At 36.2% G+C, this 19425-nt stretch overlaps 1 protein-coding gene across 8 annotated transcripts in view; it reads right to left on the bottom strand.

The window, feature by feature from the left end:
• The window catches only part of LOC106623874 (E3 ubiquitin-protein ligase RNF181 homolog), an 84396-nt gene that overhangs the window by 36143 nt on the left and 28828 nt on the right, over positions 1-19425 (bottom strand). The window contains exon 1 of one of the 8 annotated variants that reach the window (XM_014244189.3): positions 4174-4250. The exons of the other annotated variants lie outside the window; for them this stretch is intronic. Coding sequence (XP_014099664.1) covers positions 4174-4207 — 34 coding nt within the window. The 5' untranslated portion in view covers positions 4208-4250. Of the gene's footprint in view, positions 1-4173; positions 4251-19425 lie in introns of those variants that run through there. 8 annotated transcript variants of the gene reach the window in all.

Consider the following 19425-nt stretch of genomic DNA (forward strand, 5'->3'; position numbering starts at 1 on the left):
GCGAACCGTGCATTCAAAGCTAGTCAAGGAGTGTCTGTCCTCGCTAGAATTAGCATCAGGCTACTTCAATATCAGGCTCGTTTGGGTGCCTGGTCACAGCGGAATCGCTGGGAATTACAAGGCCGATGAGCTGGCCAGGGGGGGTACCCTTGCCCCGCTCACATCGGAATGGGATCGAGTTGGTTCTCCACTAACGTCTTGCATTCTCGCTCTGGACCAATGGACCTCGCAGGAGCTCAGCAGACGCTGGTCGGCGACCAGCTCCTGCGCGACTGCGTGATCCTTCTGGTCGAGAGTGGAGCGCAGGAGGTCGGGGGATCTTCTCGCCTTGAACAAAGTTCACCTCGCCGCCATGGTAGGAGTTCTCACTGGGCACTGTCCAATGGGAACTCATGCGGTGCGGCTTAGAATACTACCCGATGGCAGTTGTCAAAGCTGTATGGAGGAGGGTGAAGTGGAAATATCCCGGCACTTTCTCCTCCATTGTCCGGCTTTTGCTAGGTTGAGATTGAAACATCTCGGCAATCATACTTTTGGCGGTCCAGAAGATCTGGCCGAAACAGATATTGGCCATCTCAACAAGTTTGTCATAGGCACAAAGCGCTTTGTCGACATGTAAGGGTCTATTGATCCTGCTCATAGGAGTTTTGGGTACCACAACGGACCGGCGTTTAAGCTGTCCAAGTGTGATCCTTCTTAGGATCGACCCGCTAACCTAAACCTAAAAACCTAAACCTTATAAGGGTTAAGACGTGGTTTTGTAGTATATGAAGAAGATGGTTTATTATATTCTCAACCAATATCGGGCCACTATAGGGTTTAGCTGTCATACAAACTGATCGATCAAACTCAAGCCTTTGTATTGACAAGGTATTTTCACGAAATTTGGCACGGATTAATGCTTAAGGCAACGGTGCAATCTCCAAAACAAATTGTTGAGGCCGGGCCACTATAATTTATAGTCAAGCATTAATGCGTGTTAAATTTCGTGAAGATACCTTGTCACATAAAAACTTTTTTCACGCAAGCACCTTATTCCGATCGTTCAGTTAATATGGCAGCTAAATTGTAAAATTGGGAACATTTTGAAATCAAAACCAATGTCCATATTTTTACGAATGCAAATTTGCGCGTTTAATTTTTTATCAAAACCAAAGGTACATGCACTTCTCACATGGAATGCTGAAGAATAGCATAGTGAGGGTAAAGAAAACCGCTATAAAATTTTTAACAAGCAATTCTTGGCACTAGTAGTAAGAAATGCATGTTGCTTTTGTTGCTCGCTGCATTTTTGTTGGTGGTAAAATTGTGGGTGCAGGTGGGCGACAGGCGCCAACGACTGCTGACACGAGAGATTTGGCACAGCGCATGCTAAATTACATACTAAAAGAAAAGTGGTGGCAGGCGACAATCCATGTGATATTTTTAGTGGATTTTTAATTTAAGCAACGACGCGACAAATTGTCACACAAGCACACAGACGGATCTATTAAAAAATGTGTGGGGAGTGTTGAAGATGCAACTGTGTAACCAAATGTGGGTCATTAAAAGCGATAGATGACTTATTCTGTTCATAATATTTTTTTATCTTATTTTAATTATTTTGTGCTTGCTCTCTTTTTAAATAAATTGCTCTCTTATTTTATTTAATATCAAGTTATAATTTGCTGTGTGCCAACAAGGCCTAATATGAGCGCCACTATGCAACATGTTGCGTCTCGGTATAGTGACTATTTATTATAAATTAATTAAGCTGTGTTCACTTAATTTCAAGATAATTTATTATATTATAAAAAAAATAATTTTAATAAAACAAAATGTACAAAAAAAAAAAAACAAATGGACTGTGATGAAATGAATAGGGTCATTCCATGTAAAATCGACAAATAGTTGGACGCGACCCCCACCGATTTGGATGAATTTTGGCAGAGAGTTTTGTCTCATCATAAAACGAAGTTCTACCAAAGGATTTTCACTGTTTTTCCGATTTTATGAGTTTATTTATTCAATATTTCAGAAACTATTGTATTTTATGAAAAAACGCTGGTGCGTTCATAGAGGACACTAAGAGGTATAAGAAAAAAAAATTTTGAAAATTACCAAAATTTAAGATTTTTCAATTTTTCAAAATTGTAAAAAGTACCGGTCGTGGGAAAATTTTGGCGTCCAACTATTTGTCGATTTGACATGGAATGACCCAATAGTAAAACAAGAATTAACGTTAACTTCGGTAGCAAACTCTAATATTCTACAGAAACAAAAAGAGTTTCCATAAAAGAAGTCGGTGTACAAATATTCGAGTTTTGAAGAAAAAGATTTATTTTACGTAATTTATTGTGTGTCCAAATTACATTAGGTTGCCTAGGCTATTTTATAAAATGTTATTTACACTGCAAAATCATTTTCGCACATACATATTTAGTAATTATATTAGGATGACTCCTCCATTCATTCATCATCGTATACAAATAATTATATGTGTTTTTGTTTGTGCGTTCAAAAAATAACGTATTGTTCAACGCCTTGAGACTTGTTTGGCTAAGAAAACGACAAATATTTATTCAAAGGAGTGTTAAGCAACGCCAAAAAGTTCATGATTATGGATGCTTCTCTGCTCATGGATTTGGAGTTTTGAGATGTTTCACCAAAAATCTGAACGCCATTAGAATAATTAAATTATATAAAAAGGATTTACTGAAGTCAGCTGAAATGCTTTACGGCAAAAAAGACCATGATTGGATACTGCAAGAAGACAATGATCCGAAACATAGCAACCTCTATACTCAATGGATGCAAGAAAACCTATTGTTACTTTCGATTTCCCCCTGCGGGTAGGGGTAAGAATTTACCCGCGGTAAGGCATGCCTGTCGTAAGAGGCGACTAAAAGCCAAATGCACTATGACTGTTATTTTACCTTGCCTAGAAATATCAGCATAGTAATGATGTCAGATATAGTGCTATAATACTTAGCTTGAACTGATATTATAGACTTTAAATGAGATTTCAAATAAAAAGACATTTGAAGTTCAAGCGACAAATGTCACCAGTCATTGAGTAATGGGTCGCTCAACTGGCAGTAGCTTCGGCTACACAGTCTTACCGGAGACTCAACTCTGGTACCACGGAGAGCATAATGCCCTTGGACTTCGGTTCAATCTGCTCATTGGATTCGGCTCTTTGGGGAGTATCGTGGTGGCTGTGGTTTAAACCTAAATGCTGGAAGAACTGAATTTTCAGTTCAAAAAAAAGAAGAAGTTGCACAAGCAACTGGGTTCCGTACCCGAAAACGGAAGAGGTTTTAGGTCGGCCTCGAATCCTACTGGTAACCAAATTAATACTTGCAAATAGCTCGTATTATTTGGGGCGCTTATCAATTCATTGTTTTGACCGTCGCCGGCAGGTACTCACGTAAAACACACCGGACGTTTTTACTTTAGATTGGTCAACACGGTCACCAGACGCTAATCCAATAGAGAATGTTGTTTATTAAAGAAAGGAAAAAGACCAATAAAACATTTATAGTAACGCCAACAAAAGATTTCATTCGGCTATTACAACATACCTGGAGGAATATGCGGAAAGTTTAGTTGCAAGTTGCTATCAAAGATGCCAGGCTGTAATAAACAACGCGGGAGATCGTCAACTATAACAAAATAATGTATTTTCTATAATTAAAATACAATATTAACACCCAATAAACGCTACCTAGACTTCGGAAAGCGAAAACGGTGATTTTTGAACGCGCTGTATATTCTTTTCAATTATTTAAAAAATGTAAATAGTCTAAAAATGGCCAAAAACGGATAAAGATAAATTGGCAGACCCGACAGAAATATTGTACTAAAATGTATTTTGTTCGAAGGTCGTCATAACTAAGCCTCACTCTCACACTTGCAATAATTCACTTTCGATTTCGTAATGGCCATCATCAATCAATATGACAATCCTCCAATATTTCATTTACATTAAAAAATAATTAAATATTAATATGCCTGCTGATATGGAAAATACGACACAAGTGACTAATATGGCAGAATGAAGTGTAAAAAATGTAAATAAGAAACAAATAAATCAGCGTAAATGAGTGATTATGATTCATATGAAAGGCAAGCCGACGTATTGAAATTAATATGAGATAGCGTCTTGAAAACCCTTCAACTAATAACACCCACTTTGTCTGAAGCAAAAAACGTCGAAGAACTTCATTTTGGCGAAAAACACGCGCGCAGGGAAGCGCAGTCTCGCCAAACAAACGTCAAAGTTAAGTTTTTCGAACCCAAAAGGCGCGCGCCTGCGCCCAAATCACCGCGCACAACACGACAGGATACAACAAACAAGGGCGGCGGCACGCACTACACACAAACTGCGCAAGCGTTCACAACAATTGGCCTGATTTGCTAAGCGGTCGGCAAAAAACTGCTCCAGTGTGACACTGCCGCAGGTGGGCGTACTAATTACCGAGGAGTGTGATTGTGTTTTTGTTAAATTTACTTAATTTTATTTAACTTTACAGCAATTGTTAAACTTCCCCGCTGTTTTATGTACTTTTTCTATACAATCCAATTCAATTGTTCGGCTAAAAACCGAATTTTAATGCGTGAAACGGTAGCGATAAGCACGCGCGCGTAGCGTAGCAATCGATCTCGAAGCGCTCACAAATCACAAAATCGACTGAAGTTAACGATTCCTTGTAATCAAACATTTAAAATAATTTTGTTTAAAATGCCCATAAGTAGAATAAAGCGACATGCGTACATACATATATACAATGTAGATATGTCAAAACGGCCTATAACGATCGCATAGCTTAAAGCTCGCTGCGAAGGTAGATAGAGACATGCTGCTCTATGTCTAGAGACATGACTGTGTGTGTAACCGAGTGAGGGTGGCAAAACGTATTCGTGTAGAAAGCATTTTTGAATAGCTACTACCTGTTGGTTTACACATTCATACACACATCTGTAGTATCGGCGAAAATGTGTGCAAATTGTTAATTTTTTTAAAGTTTTAAGCTCTAGCTTTTTTACTAAGCCCCCTAACATGCATAAGCTAAATATTTATGAATATATGAAGGGGTGTTGTGTGTGTGCGAAATTCCGATATGTGAAGTACAGTAGTGAGTACCTGTCAAAAACGAATGAAAAAAAAAAAACGACAACAAAGTTGATGCAAAAAGTTATTGGCAGGCCAAACTATAAGCTTATAACGCTTATTAGAAAAATTACCAGGCAGCTGATAATTTGGAAATTTCCTTTTCGGTTGTCATTATATTATATATATATAATATTAACTTTCATTGCAAATTCTAACAATAAACTCACGAGTCTTTTTTCGAAAAATGCGATACAAAATTATAAGAAACCAAAGAACAATACAAATATATGTTTATAAAAACTTAAGGAAGGCATTAAAAAAGTTCATTCAATTATACCATAAAAAAAATGTTTAATATGTACATACATGATCTGTAGGCTTTAAGGGATTATATCCAGTTGCAAGTCAGAAAAACTCGTTTGTTTTCTTAATTTTTTTTGAAGAGACATTTAATAAATAAATAAATTTAATGTAAATTTACATATTTTAATATAATTTAATAATCGGAAATTCATTTTGAAAAATTTTGGATTTCTTTGGTCTCGAAGATAATCTCCTCAAAAATATCAAAAATAAAAGGTATCTGGCGGTGAGGAAAATTTTTCTGCTTAAAACTATTTTAACTCAAAAAAAATAGTATTACATTAGATGAAAACGAGTAATGATCGAAGTAATAGTCAAAATTTTAATGAACTTCAAATTTTCGGATAATATTATATATACAAAGACAAAAGACACTCGATATATGTAGATGCAAAAATAAATTTTGATTTCTAAAGCAACCAAAATAAAACGCAATGTACGACTTCATAAAGGTCGACGAAACATATCAAAATGCTGTCGAGCCTTTTTTAAACCTCATTTAAAATTCCTAGAACTCTTCTGGCTTATTGTGGATACATTCAAGACATAATGACTAATTCAACTGCAATTATTTATTGTGTCAGTTTTGGATATTCGCTTCTTTAGCATAACCAAAGCCACTACGGGCATTCATAGGATATTTGTAGTGGCTTAGGTTTATGACGAAAACAAGAATTCTAACGATTCGCCACCTGAGGGAAAGCCATCCTGATGTAGCTGCTGTTACCGAGTTTGAAATTTTATTTCATATTTACGTCAACGGGTGGCATAAATTTGTAATATTAAATTGGAAAACTTCACTTAAAGAGGCACATACAAGAGTTTTTGTGGTGATCAAAATGTTTTACGTCAGTCTGGTAGTACTTTACCACTAAATGTATGACCATTGCAAATTGTGACAGTATTTTGACTTGATCATTAGATTTACCGACAAATTGAAAGGCTTAATGAGAGGATTTTGACTTAGGGACAAGGTAACTGGCACTGGTTGATCTCAAATAAATATAATAATATATATGTATGCATATAGATGTTTACCTAGATATGTACTTGTACACGTTAATTGTTATGGCATGCGAGAACTTTCTAATTTCGAGCGCGGATGACGATAAAATCAGCATACTGACAACCAAAACAACACCGAAAATTGCACAATTTCGTTACTTACCGACGATTTACGACTAGGCGATGTTAATTAACATTCGGCAAAGCGATATAACTGAAGTGGCTAACGGCCAACAGGTAACAGGTAACGGCTTCGCATTTACACGTATATAGTATGTATGTAAACATGTCTTTTCAAGAGCGTTACGTATGTAAATATTTTTGTTTTCCAAGGTAGTAAATGCATTAATATCTCACTTTATATTCATTAGCGAACTTGCTAAGAGCGACACACACTTGCACACATATATACTATATGGTATATACAAATACATACATACCATACATATATTATATTAGTAGAAACTTATGTACCCCGTTGCTAAGCGTTTTCGAGTCGCGAGGCGAGTTGTTTTTAAGCACCCGCAAGAGGATCAAGTCAAATGATCAATTAGACTAAAATTATATTTGATTGTGTATGAAAGAGAATTAACACTATTAAAAATAACCGAACTCGAGCGGCAACTAATTGCAAACGAGTCGCAATGGTGGTGATTGGGGATGGAGGGGGTTGTGCGTTATAACTTTTTTATATCCTGTACAAGGTATATTAAGTTTACCACAAAGTTTGTAACACCCAGGAGGAAAAATTAAACACCCTACAAAATATATATGTATGTATGTATATAAATACTCAACATGACGAGCTGAGTCGATTTAGCCATGTCCATCTATCTGTATATACGCGAATCCCTCAGTTTATGAGATATCGATCTGTAATTTTACCAATGCCCTTTTCTCCTCTTGTTGTTTCTCGATTTACTGGAACCGGCAATATCGAACCACTAAGCATATATGCTAGCTACCATACGAACTGAACGATCCAAATCATATCCTTGTATGGGATCTTTTGTGTTTGTGAAGGGTATTATAGCTTCAGTGCAATCGAAATTAACGTGTTTTTGCTAATTTCTTGGCGCCAAGAGCGTGTTAGATGAATATACTATATATTGGAATCAGATATCCAGATTTGCGAACTGCTTACACTATAACAACTCCAACAACAATTTTATCCTTTGCACGCGCAATACACGTCAAAGCGTATTAATTTGTTTACTCAACAAAATATTCAACAAGCACACAGATTTCAAACAAAGTATAAAGGCTTTATTTGTTGTAGTCAGAATAAATATTTATGCTATTTTGTTGTTGCAATTTATTACTGACTATTTGGGGCACTTAAGGCTTAAGGCAACAAAAACAACTAAATTCGCTAATTAAAATTCACGTGCACCCACTTTATATGTCTGTATGTTTGAGTGGCATCACAGCGAAATGTTGCAGCAAAAATAGCGAATTTATTGCTTTTATCAATGCTATAAATACACCGATGAAGCAGCGAGCGTACGGCAGCAAGCAGCCCAGAGCGTGAAACGATCAAACGTTCGGTCGCTGGTTGGTAGCAGATCAATAGGTGTGAACACCCGGTAGTAGCAGGAGGAAAAAATATAGAGGAAATCAAGAAAGAAAGCAACATGAGCCCCAAGCGTGCTTAAAAAGCATCTAGCACGCTTTTGATCCTGCACATAAAGGGACGATAATATTAAAGTAAATTTATTAAAGCTTCGCGCGTGGCAGATCGGTTCGAATCGATCATATATGTATCCATATACATATACATCGATAATTGTATATGGGCGGCACTAAAATTAAAATAAATGCGACTCTGAAGTTGTGCGCTCCAGCTAAATCAGCGATGTACTAATTTATAGCTGACGGCAATAAAATATCTGCGCATATCTTCCTCTACAAATACATACATATGTATACATATGTATGTGTACTTACATATATAATATATTTTACGGTGTATAGTAAGTATTCTGATATAATAGATCTAGCGCTGCAGAAGCTCTTAATTTAATGCCTTAGCAAGTGGCAATGGACCGTCTATATACACACATACATACATATATACCTGAGTACGATGGCCTGCGTCAGCTTGTCTACAAGTTTAAGGTGGTGATCGTTGCCTGCCACATATTTCACACTTAAAATTGCAAGCACACTGAATTTTTAATTAAAATGTTTATGTTTCATGCTGCGAGAAAAAAAATTAAAATACTCTACAAACGTTACAAATAATTGAGCACTACTTTTCACTTGGAAGGACAATTACACGGCCATTAAGAATATATTTAATGAAAACAAGCTAATTACTGCAAATAATTTCGTAGAGCCGAAATATTTTTATAATAGAAATAAATAGATAAAGTTGTTATGTAACGGTTTTTGGAATAAAGTACTGGATTGTTGTCATAACAGCTATTTTCGCTTTACAAAGCGTAAGAGAGTAGCGAAACGAACAAGCTATACTAGCTGTTCAAACAAACTTTCAGCACTCTCGATGCAACCTTGCGCTAATGTCTCCAGACGCATGCCCAGTTGTATTGCTCTTCTTCCTTTGGAGAATAATTGCTTATTTGCCCCCATGCTTTACGTTTTCTATAAACAATAATTTTTCTTTTAAGTTTTAAGTTTTTAAAATCCATGAGAGAAAATATTTGCGTTTTAATTTGCGACAATTATTCGTCCATTGCGCCATTCAAAACTAATCTAAAATCTTTAACCAAACTTGCTGGCATTTAAGTAAGCTGGCTTACTTTGTTGTTGCTGTCCCATGTAAATCTTATGACAACAAAACAGCGCTCAGACAAACGATATAGCGCAACCCCAGTGCCAACTAATTATTTAGTAGTCTATGTCGGGATCAGTCGTCAAGTCAAATGACATATCCATTAAATATTTGATTAAAATCTATTAAGCTACCATTTCATTTATAAATATTCACATAGTTGTTGTACGCTGGTGGTTCAGGATTCCATAGATTCGTTATTCGTTTGGATCATCAAATTCTAGGTATGAGAGCTTGATATTCTGGAACTGGAACTATTAATTCGGAATATTTTTTTCATGTAATATGGATAAAAACTTTCAATATTTTAAAATATTTATTGGGTCTACAACTATTAAACTGTTCTGATGTGAATGGTATTCTAGTGAGGGCCTTCTGCATCGACCGGAAAAATGGTAGTCAAAAGGGGCAAGGTCTAGGCGAAAACGCCGGCAAAACGCCTTAACCGCTATTTTTCAAATAGTTTTAACTGACCTTGCGTGAGGCCGAACATTTACCATGTTTATGCTTTATTTCTACTCAGTTATATTCTACACGGGTAAGCTCAACCCACATGCATAAACACTTTTTACCGCGAGTTAAATGGTCTCTCGGATAGAATATACACATTTTCTTTACATTTCTTTTTTGTTTATTGATTTAATAAATTTTTGTATCAAATATTATATAAATATTTTATCCATCGGCATTTGCTACCTGTTTTGCACATTGTTAAAGAAAATTATAAACAATTCCACTTGTATTTCCACATTAAACAGCTGATTGCATTTAAGCTGATTAAAAAAGGACTCCCGTACTGCGTTTTTTATTGGCAAAAATATAATTATTTTTATTTAATTATTTAAAATTTTACAAAAATTTATCAATTTTTTTTCATACCTTAATTTTCCAGCTAATTAAAAATCGGTGGGATGAAAGTGAATCAAAGAAATATAAAATAAGTGTACTATATTATGTAGCTACTGTTTGTTAATATCAAAAACATTTCGAAATGAAAAAAAGTTTCGCATGCCAGCCCTCATATTAATTTCACTCAGAATTCACCTCGAGTAGAATATTTGCCGTTTATGCTTATACTCGTAAGCTTTACCCGTATAAAATATAACCGAGTAGAAATGAAATATAAACATGGTAGTTGTTATGATGGAAAGTTATTGTCGGCGGTTAAGGTTGTCGTAATGGATTCATTTTTCATCGCTAGCCACAATCCGATGCAAAGACTTCTTTTTGAACGTTAAAGCAGCATTTCTGACATGTAAAAACGCCTTTCAACGTTTCTTAGCTTCAATTCATATTGCACCTAATTTCCTTGCTTTTTAATGTATCCAATTGCTGAAATTGCTGCTTGTGTTTGACAACAATCTTCCACTTTAATATACATATGTAGTTATAGACCTGATGAATAATTTAAACTGCTGTTTGGATTCAAAAATGTCACATAATAAGATCTCTAAATTAGATTAAGTATCCACAAAACAGGCATTAATATTTGTTTCTAAATATTTAGCGAAAACTATTAATGTTTTGAATAAAATGATGAGGAGACTGGGCTCCGCCACATTAAATTCTAACCTTTTGCAGAAAAGAAACTCATACCAAAGAAATACTGTCAAAGGAAACAAATTTTACTCCTTTTTGTGTGTAAGATCCTAGAGCTCACAGTTTAAAATCGGAAAATATTTCACACCAACATTTTCACAACGTTTTCAAGTTGTTACGCGATTGTATGGCATAATCGTCGCGTTTCGTGAATAATTTGAAGGCTTGCTAACGGGAGCTTCATTATGCAGAACACTGGCGAGGTTTAGTTAAATTGTTTTAATTTAAATTACTTTAGTAATTAATGAAATTAATTAGAGAAAATACTCGAGGTAAACAACAAACAAAATTGCCTTTCTAATCAAAATTCAATACATTTAGATTTTTAGGTATATTTAGTTGCTAACCAATATTACATACAAAGCGACTTTCTGTTTGTAATCAGACGCAGCTTTTTATACCCTGAACAGGGTATATTAATTTCACCACGAAGTTTGTAACACCCAGAAGGTAACGTCGGAGACCATATAAAGTATATATATAAATGATCACCGTGACGATCTGAGTTGATTTAGCCATGGCCGTCTGTCTGTCTGTATATACGCGAACTAGTCCCTCAGTTTTTGAGATATCGATCTGAAATTTTGCAACTGTCCTTTTCTCACAAAGAAGCTACTCATTTGTCGGAACCGCCGATATCGGATCACTATAGCATATAGCTGCCATGTAAACTGAACAATCGGAATCAAGTGTTTGTATGGAAAACTTTTTCATTTGACGAGGTATGTTCACGAAATTCGGCATGGGTTATTGCTAGAACAGGTAATGCAATCTCCGAAGAAATTGTTCAGATCGGATCACTATAGCATATATCTGCCATACAAACTGAACGATCGGAATCAAGTACTTGCATGGAAAACGTTTTCATTTGACGAGGTATGTTCACAATATTTGGCATGAGTTTTTGCTAGAAGAAGTAATGCAATCTCCGAAGAAATTGTTCAGATCGGATCACTATAGCATATATCTGCCATACAAACTGAACGATCGGAATCAAGTGCTTGCATGGAAAACTCTTTCATTTGACGAGGTATGTTCACAATATTTGGCATGAGTTTTTGCTAGAAGAAGTAATGCAATCTCCAAAGAAATTTTTCACATCGGATTACTATAGCATATAGCTGCCATATAAACGGAACGATTGCAATCAAGTTCTTGCATGGAAAAATTGTTCATTAGATAAAATATCTTCACGAAATCCGGCATTGATTTCTCTCAATGGCATATAGCTGCCATACAAACTGACAATTTAAATAAAGTTCTTATATGAAAAAAATTGTTTATGACAAGTTATCTTCACGAAATATGGCATGGATGATGATTGTCCAAGATATCGCTACAATTTTCGAACGAATTGTTCATATCAGACCACTATATTAAACAGCTATCGTAGAAACTGACCGATCAAAATAAATTTTTGTATGGAAGTTTTTAGTATGGATTATTGCTTAAGATGTGACTTCAATCTTCGAACGAATTGTTAAGATCGGACCACTATTGCATACAGCTGTCAGATTTAACTACTTTACAAATAATATATTATAAACAAATCAGATTAATTAATTATTTGAGCTTTAAATAAAAATTATCTTATATCTGCCAAAAACTGTTTTGCTTGTGCCAAAAGTAAGGTGTGACATGTAGCTAATTGGGACAATAAGTTGAAAAATGTGTTAAGAATAGATAAATAAGAGTAAGGAGCAAACAAATTATTTAATTAACCATAAAATAAACAAATCCCTAATTATTCAAGATATATTATTATTTATTAATAATAATAGAGAACTATCTAAAGATAATTATTCAGTTTTAAAACCCTAATTAACTGATGGATAGGTACAAACCAAATCTAGGTAGAATAATAGGTAGGAAATAAATAGTTCGAAACGTAGGTAGAAAACATAACCTAGGTAAAAAAAACCTCGATAATGCCCCTTTTGTAGTTAACGCCTTAATATTTCAACTAAAATTACTTGATCAAATTTGGCATGGATTATTGGCCACGGTAACAATAAAATATCCTAAGAAATTTTTCTGATCTGACTACTGTATCACATAGTTGCCGTACAAACTGATCGATCTAAATAAATTTGTAAAGTAGAAAATTATGTTAAGAATATATACATAGGAGTAAGGAGCAAAAATATTATTTAATTACCCATAAAATAAATAAATCCCTAATTATTCAAGATATTTTATTATTTATTAATAATAATAGAGAACTATCTAAAGCTAATTATTCAGTTTTAAAACCCTAATTAACTAATGGGTAGGTACAAAACAAAACCTAGGTAGAAGAGTAGGTAGGAAGTAAACATAGTTTGCAAGTTAGGTAGAAAGTATAACCTAGGTAAAAAAGAACCTCTACAATGCACTTTCTGTAATTAACACATTAGTATTCCTACGAAAGTTGCTTGATGATACCAAGAAGGACAAAAGAGTTTACAGATGTGAAGTCGGGCTCTAAAACATTCAATAAATAGGACCCAACGCATCGGATTACTTCTTTTTACGCGAGCAGCTTAAACTTTCAACAACGCAAATAACTTTCAAAATCAACGAAAAAATCCTTTTTTTAAATAATACGCATTCTTTTAATTATATTATTATTACTTAATTTATTAATATTTTAGTATATTTTTTATTTGTATAATATTTTTTAATAATTTTTGAAAATGCCAAGAGTATCTAGGCAATCGCAGGAACAAAGACGTCGCAATGCTCTGAATCGAAGCCGACGACAATATAGTCAAAATTTGGAAAATAATAGACAAAGGAACGCTGACTATATTACGCAGCTCAAATTTGGAGTACCGCAATAAGGAGAGAACTCGTGATAGTTCTGCACGTTACACTAGACGACAGAACCTACTTCACAGAGCTGAAGAGCAGCAGCGTCATTCAAATAGACGTTTGAATCCAGAATATAGAGCAGCGGAGCAGAAGCGCAACACAATGGGTCATTCAAACAGGCGCTTGGATCCGGAATATAGAGCAGCGGAGCAGGAGCGCGACACAATGGAACGTTCTGTACGGCGCCAGAATGCAATAATAAGAGAAGAGAGGCAACGGGATGCAGCATTGAGGAGAAGTCGTCGAGAAGATCCAATAAGAAGACGTCGTGAGCAAATTTTAAATTCTTCTCAAAGAAGAGTGACCCGCCAGCAAACCAGGCAACAACTAGCAAACGAGCAGGAATCAACGTTGGAAAGAGTACAATTGCATAGATCGGAATCGTTAGTTAGAAAGCGAGAGGCAAACCAGGAGGAATATAAGAAGACGTCGTGAACTTTCTCCTGATGCACAGCTAGAAGAACAAGAACGTCAACGTCAATGTCGAGCTGCCAATATCTTTGATATGTACGCATTGTTGATAAAGAAAGGACCCACTGAAATATGCGTCTGTTGCGGTTTCACTTGGTTCCCTCATCAAGTGAAAAAACTAGAAAAATGTTAGACTTCAACAAAATTTGCGCGCTCAGAAGATGCTAGAAAAGTGTTTTATCTGTCATCAAAATTTCCGTCTTCGAACCAAAAGTAGAACTTTTGCAACACATGCTATCGTATTGTTAGGAAGGGCAAGATACCAAATATCTGCCTATCGGAAGGATTGGAGTTTCCTGATATTCCGGAATGCCTTCAGGATTTAACGTGTCTAGAAGAAAGACTGATATCACCGAGGATCCCATTTATGCGCATCATCTTCTTAGGATATGAACAACAATGTGCTATTCGTGGAGCAGTGGTGAATATCCCCATTTCAGTTGTAGAGACATGCTTCCACGAAGATTTGATAACAGCCATATTATTCAAGTGCACTTGAAACGTCGATTGGAATATGAACAAAATTTTATGACGGAGACAGTGCGACCAGCAAAAATATTGGAGGCACTAAACTATCTGCTGGGTACAGAGCTCTACGTCAAGCATAATACCCAAAGGTCAAGTGATTGGCTGGCAAATGCTGGAAATGCTATTGCGGATCCTGCAGATGAGGCAGAAGTAAGAGACCTTCTTAATGCCCGTCAGGAAAATGTACCGCTTGAAATGGACGAGGATTTAAATCCAGGTGGTCAGGAGACTTTAATGGACAATGAACCCGTTGAAAATCGATCCATTGAACGGGTTGCAATGGCACCAGGACAAGGTAGATGCCCAAGAGACGTTACAACCGACGACGATGCTCAGGAATTGTCGTATCCAACGATTTACTGCGGAAAAAAGAGGACAACTACAACAACTTAAAGTAAAATTGCACGTTCTGAAATTCGACGCTATGATCGGCGTTGTGTGCGCGTGGACGTGCTCCTGTATATTTATAAGTTCTACGAGTTGGAGCGCATTAAAAATGCAATTTCCATTTGCCTGCGTAAAAAGTCTGGATCGAGGAATATAACTGCTGCAAATGTGAAGGATGAAAATTTTGTCAGCAACCTTATCCAGCATGATGAAGGCTATCATGTACTCAAAGGACTTCGATCCTCACCTGCACATTGGGAGGCTGAAAAGAAGAAAGTTTTAGCCATGATCCGCCAGTTTGGTTTGCCAACATTTTTTATCACAATGTCTGCTGCAAAAACAAAATGGCCTGAGTTGTTAGTCATATTGAAGAAACTGGTGGATAAAGTAGACATTTCGGAAGAGAAAGCTACTGCTCTATCAAGCTCTGAAAAGGCGAGACTGATAAGGACAGATCCAGTTACATGTTCCAGGTATTTCGACAATCGATTCCGCCAAATGCTAAAATTATTACAAAACGGACTATTTGGAGAGAATTTAGTAGTCCGTTACTACTACAGAACTGAATTCCAGCATAGGGGATCACCACATTGTCATGGCATGTACTGGCTAAGTAACGCACCACAATTGGAAAGTGATGGAATCACCAACACAAATGATGTTGAAACATTCATCGATCGACACATCACAACCGATGGGGATGATTTGGACTTACTGGAATACATTCAGTATCAAAAGCACAGACATGGTCGAGCTTGCTTAAGAGACCTACATAAAAAACAATTGTGCCGATTCAACATGCCATATCCCCCAATGCCACGGACAGAAATACTTTTCCCTTTGGAGAATGAGGAAGGTTTTGAGCAACACAAAGTTCAATTCCAAAAAATACAGGATACATACTATTAACTCAAGCGGATCTCCCAGAGGAAGAAATAATACGGTTGAACTGCTTCGAAAATTTTTTGGCGGATGAGCGAATCAACACTGACTATGAAGGATACAAGCTTGCTCTTCGCTCATCTGTAAAAAAGCCACACACTTTCCTAAAGAGAAAATTTTCAGACAGGCTTCTAAATGCCTATAATAAAAATATCCTTAAATTGCATAGAGTAAATATGGACATTCAATTCATTCTGGACGCATACGCTTGCTGCAGCTATATCATTAATTATATAAATAAATCCAATAGAGGAGTATCAACATTATTGAGACAAGCCATGGAGGAAATAAATGCAGGAAATTTCTCCATTAAAAGAAAACTGCAGCACATCGGAAACAAATTTGTAAATGGATCGGAAATATCGGCTCAAGAAGCAGCTTATAATATATTGGAACTGCATCTATCAGAAGCCAGTAATGGGGAAATATTTATAAATACATCACATCCAAACAACCGAGTAAGGATGATAAAGCCCCGACTTGAATTGAATGCTTTACAGGAGGACTCTACGGACATACAGTGGATCACAGCTTATTTGATACAGCAGTCGATATAAATTTCGAATCCCAATATTTTTTAAACTGAAAGGAATATTGAAAAAATTTAAACGCTATATTTTAGAGTAAAGAATTTCATATATATAATGTACTTCATTTATTTAAAAAATATTTTATTTTCAACTATATGTACATAAAATTAAAATTACTGCTAAATTTCAGGTCACAGCTTATTTGATACAGATATTTTTCCATCACGAGGCGCCAGCTTGTCGCACCGCATAACTGTATTTTATTTTGCCATGCATATTGGCGTCGTTTATGATTAGTTTTAAATATTTTTTAGTGTGTTATAATAAACCATGGAGACAGCAAGTGCGTTTATATAAAAATGGGTCGTCGTACAACAATTGAGCAGCGTGAACTGGTCATAAACAAATTTAAAAACGGTAAATCGGTTCGACAAATTGGTGAAATTGTGAACCTTAGTGCCTCCACTGTACAGCACATCATTGAGCGATATTTACATGAAAATCGAGTGGAAAGTAAAGGCAGAAGTGCGCCAAACAAAATTTTTAGTGCTTCCGAAGAGCGCTATATTGTTCGAAAAATCAAGGTAAACCCCAAACTATCAGCTCCAAAATTGGTTGTGGATGTTCATCAGGAATTAGGAAAATCATGTAGTGCTTAAACTATCCGCCGCGTACTCCGCGAACATGATTTTAATGGTCGAGTTGCTCGTAAGAAACCATTTATTAGTAAAAAAAACCAAATATGTCGACTAAAGTTCGCTCAGGAACATGTTTGTAAGACCCATGATTTTTGGAACACGGTTATATTTTCAGACGAGTCGAAATTCAATATTTTTGGGTCCGACGGCATGTCTTACGTTTGGCGAAAAAAGAATAGAGAGCTAAATAAGGAGAACCTAAGAGCTACAGTGAAACATGGCGGTGGAAGTGTGATGGTTTGGGGTTGTATGTCCTCAGCCGGTGTAGGAAATTTGGAGTTTATTGAAGGGACAATGGACAAAAATATGTACCTTAATATCCTGAGAAGTAATTTGCTGCAAAGTGCCGAGAATCTTGGTATAAAAGAAAAATTCCGCTTTTATCAAGATAACGACCCAAAACACAAAGCAGCAGTCGTTCAATCCTGGCTCATATGGAACTGTCCCCATTTGATGACACCCCCGGCACAGTCACCTGATATGAATGTTATTGAAAATTTGTGGGCTTTATTAGACAAAAACATTCGAAGCCACAAAATTTCGAACAAAGAGGAATTGAAAAGGGCGCTACTAGAGGAATGGCAGAAAATTACCCTAGAAACCACACAAAAGTTGGTCCATTCAATGCCAACCAGGATCCAGGCTCTTGTTAAGGCGAAAGGCTTTCACACAAAATATTAAGAATTTAAGATTGAAAGTGATTTGTTTTTGTTATTTTAGAAAGAATTGAACTGTATCAAATAAGCTGTGACCTGAAATTTAGCAGTAATTTTAATTTTATATACATATATTTGAAAATAAAATATTTTTTAAATAAATGAAGGACATTATATATATGAAATTCTTTACTCTAAAATATAGCGTTTAAATTTTTTCAAAATTCCTTTCAGTTTAGAAAATATTGGGATTCGAAATTTATATCGACTGCTGTATCAAATAAGCTGTGATCCACTGTATATGTGCCGAGTGTGCTGGAGCACTACTCTCAAAGGCCCGATCAATTGGAAGAACTATGCTTAGCAGATTTTGCAAAACAAGCAGAAATGTTTCTGATAATAACGAAGAATACAACGAAGTAGAGAACGAGGATGACACGACAGCTGCACTTCCAATGGCATTAAAGGATGGATCAGGATTTCTAAGGAAAAGGAAGCAAGCCCTTATTCTGCGTTGGAAACGTTTTAGCGTTGAAAGTTCAAGAGCCGATTTCTTCAGAGAAACCGCCATGATGTTTCACCCATGGAGAAATGAGAAAACAGACTTATTAAATATTGACGTCGAGAGTATTTGCAATTCACACAAGGAGCAAATTGAGCTGAATAAGCTCAAATATGACAAATTTTCATTGAACGAACTAGAACGGATTTTGGAAAACCTTCATGTCACAGCGGAAAAAACAACTGATGATCGAGCTGCCTCACAACTTTTAGATCCTGAATTTAGAGCTCTAGCCGTTCCAGAGCAAATAGGAGACATTAATGTTTTTCAAGAGCACAACAATACAGAGGAAGAGGAAGAGGCGGTTCGATTAATTAAACTCCCACCTCTAACATTAGAAGACCATTTACTGGCAATGGTGCAGTCACTTAACAGCAAACAGAGGAAATATTTTGCTCATGGAGTGGGCAAGAGTCGGCTTATAACAACTATATACCAATCGTTGACATTGCGAGCTAATAGTGTACCAGGAACCAACCCCGAAACAGCCAAGGTGTTACTCTGCGCACCCACTGGCAAAGCAGCATTTGGAATTGGGGGCCTAACCCTTCATTCGGTTTTTTCACTCCCCGTCAACCAGTCTTCCGGCGATCTTCGGCCACTAAATAGTGACACATTAAACACAATTCATGCCAATCTCATAGATATTAGGCTTATTATAATTGACGAAATTTCAATGGTTGGAGAAAAGATGTTTGCATATTTAGATTGCAGGCTAAAGCAAATTTTCAGGAGCACCGCTTACTTTGGAGGCATACCAATTATCGTGTTTGGTGACTTAAAGCAGCTGCCGCCAGTAGGAGATCGATGGATATTTGCGCCGAATAGGAATGATCATTACAGTACAATTACAGGAACACCGCTTTGGGATCAATTTCGGTACTTTGAGCTCACTGAAATAATGCGCCAGCGTGAAGATCAAGCATTTGCTATCGCTTTAAA

This window comes from Bactrocera oleae, chromosome 2, assembly GCF_042242935.1.
Source record: "Bactrocera oleae isolate idBacOlea1 chromosome 2, idBacOlea1, whole genome shotgun sequence".
NCBI lineage: Eukaryota > Metazoa > Arthropoda > Insecta > Diptera > Tephritidae > Bactrocera > Bactrocera oleae.